The following is a 7,987-nucleotide window of genomic DNA, read 5'->3' as shown; positions in this document are numbered from 1 at the left end:
CACACCACACATCATTCCAGAACTGAATATCGTATCCATTGCCAAGTTTCCTCTTAACAACATCACGTGGTAGAATACTTTTTTCTTCAACAACGATTGAAAGACACCAAGATTTTCAACCAAGGGTTGTACCCTCGGTTTGTGACAATTTCGGACCCAATACTCCCATTTTCACCATAAATAGCTTTTATAACTCGCATCCAAAGCAAATTATTAGAATTCAAAAAACGTCACCGCCACTTTTGAAGAAGAGAAAAATTGAAAGCTGTCAAACTACCAATATTAAGCCCTCCTCGAGTACTATATATGTTTTCTTGTATATACAATGCTCAATTATGCTAAAGACGTCGTTTTCATAATGAAGTGCCTTAATTTTGTTCAAATATGCAAAACACACACGGGTTTAGTGGTTTACCTAAGTAGCTTGATTAGAGTTCGATTATTTTAAACGTACCGTCAGTATTTACTTGGTGCAAATAAAGTAAAGATCGGATCTTTAAAAGACTTAAGTTAAGCTTTTTTTAATAAAAGGAATCCAAATATTTTTATGGGGTTTCTTGGATTCGTCAATAGACATTATGGTAGGGCCTCCAAAAGTTCATACATTATTGCTATGGTTCTATATTGGTACTTAACTCAACACCCATGTTGCATGGTCTATAATTGTTTCAAATAAATAATAGTTTCTGATGCATAAACTATAAAGTTAATATAACAATATCAAGCATTTAAGCTTATAGAAAATCTGACCTATAAAAATACATTATTTAGGTCATTGAAGAATGGGGAACGAGCATAAGACTTTTCGAACTTTCTCTTGATTTTTGAAAATCTTTTTAGGGGATTAAAGAATAAAAGAGACAAAGTGTTAAATTAGAACAAGATTTGACGTTGCTGAACAAAACACTGCATGTTATAACAACTAACTTATTAGTGTTGGTTAATACATGCGTGTCTTTTTCGCTTGAAATGAATAAACAAATTTAAAGAAATGTCACTAAACGACATTCTCTCCAAAAGCATTGTTGTTTCTATATATAGACAAGAATTCACATGTTATATGCAAGTGACAATTTAGAGTTATTTTAAGACTATTTGTATCACCATCTTCACTTAGCTATAGTCCATACCCATAAGTCTATCTTTGTATCACCATCTTCTAGCTTTAGCCTATACCCATAAATCTATTCTCATTCATCCATGGCTACTCAATTTATTTCCTTTTTAATCGTGTTCTTGACAACATGTGCCAATTACGGTAAATTCTCTCTCTCTCTCTCTCTCTCTCTCTCTCTCTCTCTCTCACACACACACACACACACACACACACACACACACACATACACACACAATTTTCGGGTCTATATATTTCATACACAGATAAAGCATTTTAAGACAGTTTTATAACCTTATATTGGTGTTTCCACTTCAACAATTTTAGACCATAATAAAATATTTTTCCATAGTTTAGTTAGTGATCATGGAAAATGTGTGAAACTACTACACATTCACAAGTATAGTAAACTAAATGTATCCAATTTTGTGAGTGTTGGGAAATAAGTCTTTATATGTAAGTTTATGTGATATGTTACATTATAATTGGAACAGATGGGTAATATTCAAGCCACAATTTGTATAAAATTTGACAGGATTTTAGTTTAAGGGATATAGATCAGGAAGAAGGAAATTTTTTGTAAGAAGGTAAGAAGTTGTTAACATGTATAGTTTTTTTATAATGAATTATTAGATGAATAAAAAATAACCTGATTCACAAAAAAATATTCTGAAGAAAACATCTCGATGATTTAATTTTATGCATTTGTTGTTATTTACTAAAATTGTCTATAAAGTGAATTTTTTTCTTGAATCATGAATATGTTTTTCGGGAATTTTTTATGAAGCATATTACTTTTGATTCATTTTGTTGGTTCACTATAACAATATGCACATTAAAAACTTTTTACATTCCTACACAAAATTTCCTTCTTACGGATTCTTCATTTAAAAACACTGATTTTGAATCTAATCCCCAAATAAATAAAAATCAATGACAAAGTTTCAAAAATAAATAAATTAGGTGATTGTTATTTAGATGTTCTTTGTGATTGGCTTTTGGATTTACAGTGAATGGGGGAGGACCACAATTCGGTTACTTGGGCCCCCATGGGCCACGAAAATGGGGGAAATTAAGCCCAACTTACTCGGCCTGCTCCAATGGAAAGTTTCAGTCTCCTATCAATATTGTGAAGTCAAAATCTGTGCCTAGTCAGCACCTGAAGCCATTAGACATTGAATATCATTTTACTGCTAATGCTACTCTTGTTGACAATCTCTTCAATGTTGCGGTTTGTACTTTAGAGCTCCTTTTCAATCAATTTTGACTTTTTTTAGTCTTTAACTTTGACCCTCCACATGGTCCATGTTGAGGTTTTTCACTTTTGAAATCTTAAACTTTGACCTTGATCTTCCTCAATGTTTTTAGATTGTATCTCTTTCATCAAAGTTGAATTCTATTAAATTTGTTTTTTTCACAGTTTTCATGAATACCAATTATGTATTCTTGGTTTCATCTTTGACCAATTTCGACTTTTGATAAGGGTTGTGAAAATATGTGCAGATGAACTATGATGGAAATGCAGGAGTTTTGAGATTAAATGGAAAAAACTATACCCTCATACAGATGCATTGGCATTCGCCTTCTGAGCATCACCTCGATGGTCTTCAGTATGTCTATGAGTTACATTTTGACTTTTAAAGAGATATTAAAAAAATGGTACAATTTGACTTTTAAAGTCAAACCATAAATTCATAATTATTTTATACGCTTTAGGTATGCCGCTGAGCTCCATTTAGTGCACAAGTCCGTTGATGGCGAAGTAACAGTTATAGCGGTTCTCTATCACTATGGTCATCCCGATCCTCTTCTTACTAAGGTATATATGTGGTTTCCCTTTGTGACATAATAATTGTAAATAATGTGAAATGTTAAATTAAAATTAAAGTCCTTGTTTTCGGGTTCCTTTTAAATAAATAAAAAGTTCCTAAATGGTTGTAGTGCAAGAAAATGATGTTTAATATTTGTGACTCCTTAATAGATACAATCTAAACTTGAGAAATTAGTAAAGGAGGCTCATAGCTCAACAAACAAACAAGCTCAAGTTGCTATTGGGGCCATCACCACGAAGGAAATTAGGAAACACTCACGCAAGTACTATCGATATGTAGGATCTTTTTCCACACCTCCATGTACCGAAGGAGTTATTTGGCACATTCTTGGCAAGGTACCAACATCACAAAGTGATAAGTTTTATTATTGCAAATTTTTTTATATCTATTTTATTTTTAATGTTTTATGTATCCGAGTCTCGTGACAATCATAGGTGAAATCAATTTCAAAAGAGCAAGTAGCGGAATTAAAGGCGCCATTGATATGGGAATGCAAGAGCAACTCAAGACCAGTTCAACCGTTAAACGGAAGAGAAATAGAGATGTATGATGATGAGATGAACCATGCTTGAGAAAACCTAAACCAAAACATGTACCATTTTTGGATAAAAAACTATTTGTCCATGTTTATTATCGTGGCTCAAGGTTTTAATAATATGTGATATTTATCTATGATTGTTTTTTTGTTTCGTTCTGAGCATTAATTATAAACGAGAACTAACATCTTGTATGAAAGTGACAATATAACCTTAATATAAGAATATTTGTATCATGTATCATCATGATATTATCTTCATCTAGCTTTAGAGTATACCCATGAATCGCTTCACATTCAGCCAATTCCTCCATGGTTTCTTAAATTAAATCCTTCTTAATTTCGTTTTTTTGCAACATGTGCCAATTTGGTATAGGTGTTCTCTCCGATTCTGTCTATTTGAAACATATATAACCTATTTTATAGGTATTGTAACATGATATTGGAGTTTGTAATTGATCAAAGTGACACTATACATATATAGTTTACTTTGTGATATTGAAAAATGTGTAAAAGAAATGCATATCAACAAAGATAGTGAACTAACATTGTTGAGCAATGTGGGTGTTAGGAAAGAGGTCTTTATATGTAACTTTTCCTTGTATTCTATCAAATAGGTTATGTTATAACTCAAACAAAAGAGTATTCTAATGACAGATGTTTATGAACTTTTATGGGTTTTCTTTTTAAGAACACTAAATTGAAGTTAATATCTAAATTAAAATTTCAAATAGGCTTTGGGTTTACTGCTACTTGGGCCCCCATGGTCCACGAAAGTGGGGGAGATTAAGCCCAACATACCCTGTTCTGCTACCAAATTTGTGTCTTTGTCAATAATCAATATCGTGAAGTCAAAATAATATCATTTTGCTGATAAGAAATAACATAAACTACATAACAAATGATAAAAACTATAAATATATTAATATTACAAATAAAAATAATGTATTTTCATAACAACAAAAAAAATTCAAATATAACAAGTTAATACTTCTAAGAACTTACCGCCGGAGGCTTAAAACATTAAATGGTAAAAGAAGTTAATAATAAATTCATTACACTATTCCAGACTTCCAGTCCCCGCTAACCCAACATATGGCCCAATTGCACCTACAAAAGTTGTGCATATTTATGACTAGGTAGGTCACTCAGTCTGTTAGTCTGTAGCTATCTAAACAGTTTATTTATACAAACAATCTCTCCTTCGCCCCCATCAAAATTCGTATTAAATCAACCAAATAATTTAAATATTATTTAAATAAATATCTATGTTCGATTCAGTTACCTACCAGATAGTAATTCTCTCAAAAGTTTTTCTTGCCTTCGTCAAAATGTGTCGTGGTTTTCAATGTTACGCCATAAAAAACATCATCTTAAATCATACGTATGTAATATATAAAATTCGGATAATATATATATATATATATATATATATATATATATATATATATATATATATATATATATATATATATAGAAAAAAAAAAGTCATGTTTTCAAAAGTGTGAGGTTTTGAATTTGTCCGTAATTATAAATATGTCAAATATTTGATCAAACATATTTCAGATTCTTGTTTTGAATAAACTCAAAACCGTGATTAAAAATATTTATGATAATAATAATAAAAAAAACATATTAATATTTTAGTTTTTTTATACAAAATAATCATAATTTTGGTAATTAACTTATTTCAAAATCAATGTACTACGAAATTGTGTTTTGAATGATCTCCAACATAAAAAAAATATAGTTAAAAAAAATCATATATTATGAAGGTCGTATATTGAGAAATACTTTATTTGTAATCAGTTTATTTTATTTTTTTAGGGTTTTAATTAATATTTAGAGTACGATTTGAAAATTCATTTTCCAAGGATTTTGAAGTAGACTATTGCAAAATATATGTTCATTTTATGTAAAAAGTCAAAAAGACAATACTTTTGTTAGAAGTCAACCGATTCCGATTTATTGTTTTTCTCATAGATTTTACATGATCGTTATAATAAACTCATGTTTATATGTTTTTAATTATTAATCCTTTAATCAAAATTCATATATGTAAAACTAATTGCTGAGGCGAAAAACAATTATATGTATACTTCCCCTGAAAAATATTGAAGTATTCAACTTGTCATATAACTTTTTTAAAAAAAAAAATATTTATTAATTATTGAAAAAGTATTTCAATAAATACAAAGCAAAATAACCTTTGCATACAAGTGGCCTTCTCAGTTGTTGGTACATCAACACTAATAATCGCACTTATCAAATTTTATGCAAATATTTATTTTGAATCCCATGTATATACACCAACACCAAACAAATATATGTAACAATTACACTCATGAGTCATGAATAACTAAATGAAAGGCGTTCGTTAAATAAGAAAATGAAACCGTAAAACCCGCTTGTTTAAACTTTTACCTTTTACAGCTTGCGGGCATTGTTATTTTTACCGCGTCATATGAGCGTATTAGGCTCCCTTTGTGGGTCCCGCCTGCCGAGACGTTAACCTACACGCCACGTCGGCGACCTGAAATACAACGATTGACGATCTGTCAAGTCAACATCTCGGTCTCCCCCCAGCTGTCCGATCTTCGGCCGGATGAAAACCGAAGCACTGCTCCCAAAGAAGGTGGATCAGCCGGCGTTTCCTGTTTACAAGTGAGATTGTTTCTTCTCGGCACTGAACTTTCCGACGCTTCTTTGATTTTCAGGGGCGATTTATTCGTTTTTGTACAGCTGCAACAATCAGATCGGAATAACGAGTTTATATGAGATATGAATCCGGATTTATGTACTCGAATGGTTTTCTGATCTTGAGTTATAGGTTTTTCTGGTTCAATCGACTTCCTACGGCTGCGACACCTCTTCGATCTAACTCTACCAAGACAAGATACCTTCGGAGAAGACGGCTCCGCCATTGATACTGCCGCCGGCTCTTTCCCTATGGAATCCGATCTCTTTGGAAACAACCATATGCTCGAAAGTTTGCAGTTCCTGCGCTTCGTATCTACGTAACTCGTCTTCTGTCCCTTCGGCAAACTAATAATTGCAGCTTTTGATTTCAAAAACGAAGAAAACTGTAGCGAATTCGAGTTTGCGTTAGATTGGCTAGGGTTTACATTTGGATTTAGATTCATTGAATTAGAGTTTCCTTTGATCGATTCCTTTCGATCTAAAAATGCATTGCGATCAAACCAATCGTATTCAGCGTCTTTTGATAACCAGAACGATTCCGGCGGGCAATCCGGTGGGTAATCTACTATGTGGCTTCCAGGAATATCAGGATCTCCTGGCTCCTCTGCGAGCGTCACGCACGCAATCTTCCGATCGCCGCCGCCGACGCCGCATACCGAAGCTAGCGTTTCTAAATCAACTTGCGGCATTTTTTAGGTAAACAGAGCTCAATTTTTTCACAAAATACTCGTGGGAGGGAGCGCCTTAAAAAGTACAATATATATAGGTATATATATAAGATATATTTTTTTTGAAACGACAAATAATTAAACGGAAGCCTACTCGTATATTTCAACGAGCACCCCGGGTTCGAGCTCTTTTACAGGGCAAACCCAGCCCCCATAGGGGTTTTCAGGGAAAATTTCCCTACATGTGGCACAAGTTTAAGAGGCACCCAAATTGAGTTTTGCAGGGATTGAACTCCCGACCTCTGACCCCACGTGGGTATTAAACCCGGTACCTCTTCCCAGCTAGGCTGGAAGTCATTGGTTATATATAAGATATTTATAAGATGCCTAATGGAGTATTATTATTTAGTACAAGGTGTCGAGGTTCATGCATGAACTTGGGCATAACTACGAGGACATAAATTTGGTATTGTTTCTAAAACATATCAAATTTCTATTGAATAATACTAACTTATTAAAGTAAACTAGATTATCACCCGCGTTAAACGCGGGGAACATAAATTAAATACATATCACATTAATAGGCGGCTTTTGTCTTAGGTTGAATTTTAATAAAAAAATGTTAGTTAGATTCATTTTTAGAGTTTTTGAACCAACCTTATTAGATAGAAATATTTAATATTTATATTAGATAAATTTGGTTTTTTAATACAATAATTTTTAGCATAAATGATCTATATGATCTTTGTTTTATCACAACATAATGCGACTTTTTGATTAAAACATATTGTGTAGTAGCTTTATGAATTGACTTTGTTCCGTGTACCAACCCCATGGAGGCTCATATGACTCTTTTCATATTGGCCCTGTAAAACCAAAAGCAACGATAAATTGTTACATGTACCAACAACATTAAATTCTGTAAAGAAATTTGATAAACATTACAAATAAAGTGAATTGTCATAACCATAAACATCAAATTCAGACACTGTAATTTGGTCGATTTCAAAATATTTTTTCCTTATAAAAATTAAAATATGATTTTTTAGGCTACACCTAATCACATATACACATCTTCCGATCAAATAAATTATTACAAAAAAAACATTATGAACAAAAATATAATAATAGTTTCATA

General features: G+C 32.1%; 2 protein-coding genes across 2 annotated transcripts; one reads left to right on the top strand and one right to left on the bottom strand.

Annotated features, from left to right (window-relative positions):
* Positions 1–1,065: 1,065 nt before the first annotated feature.
* On the top strand, positions 1,066–3,618 carry LOC145132109 (alpha carbonic anhydrase 1, chloroplastic-like). Its single transcript, XM_079066762.1, has 6 exons — positions 1,066–1,258; positions 2,125–2,345; positions 2,618–2,724; positions 2,831–2,933; positions 3,096–3,281; positions 3,381–3,618. Exons 1-6 carry the CDS (start codon positions 1,201–1,203, stop codon positions 3,516–3,518), a joined length of 813 nt encoding a protein of 270 aa, XP_078922888.1. The 5' UTR covers positions 1,066–1,200; the 3' UTR covers positions 3,519–3,618.
* Positions 3,619–6,039: 2,421 nt separating this feature from the next.
* Positions 6,040–6,870, bottom strand: LOC145130815 (uncharacterized). The gene has a single exon (XM_079065576.1). It carries the CDS (start codon positions 6,868–6,870, stop codon positions 6,040–6,042), a length of 831 nt encoding a protein of 276 aa, XP_078921702.1.
* Positions 6,871–7,987: the final 1,117 nt, after the last annotated feature.

The sequence above is a fragment of the Lactuca virosa genome, chromosome 8, assembly GCF_052849685.1.
Source record: "Lactuca virosa cultivar CGN04683 chromosome 8, Lactuca_virosa_CGN04683_v6, whole genome shotgun sequence".
Lineage (NCBI taxonomy): Eukaryota > Viridiplantae > Streptophyta > Magnoliopsida > Asterales > Asteraceae > Lactuca > Lactuca virosa.
This window is presented reverse-complemented; position numbering and strand designations above follow the sequence as displayed.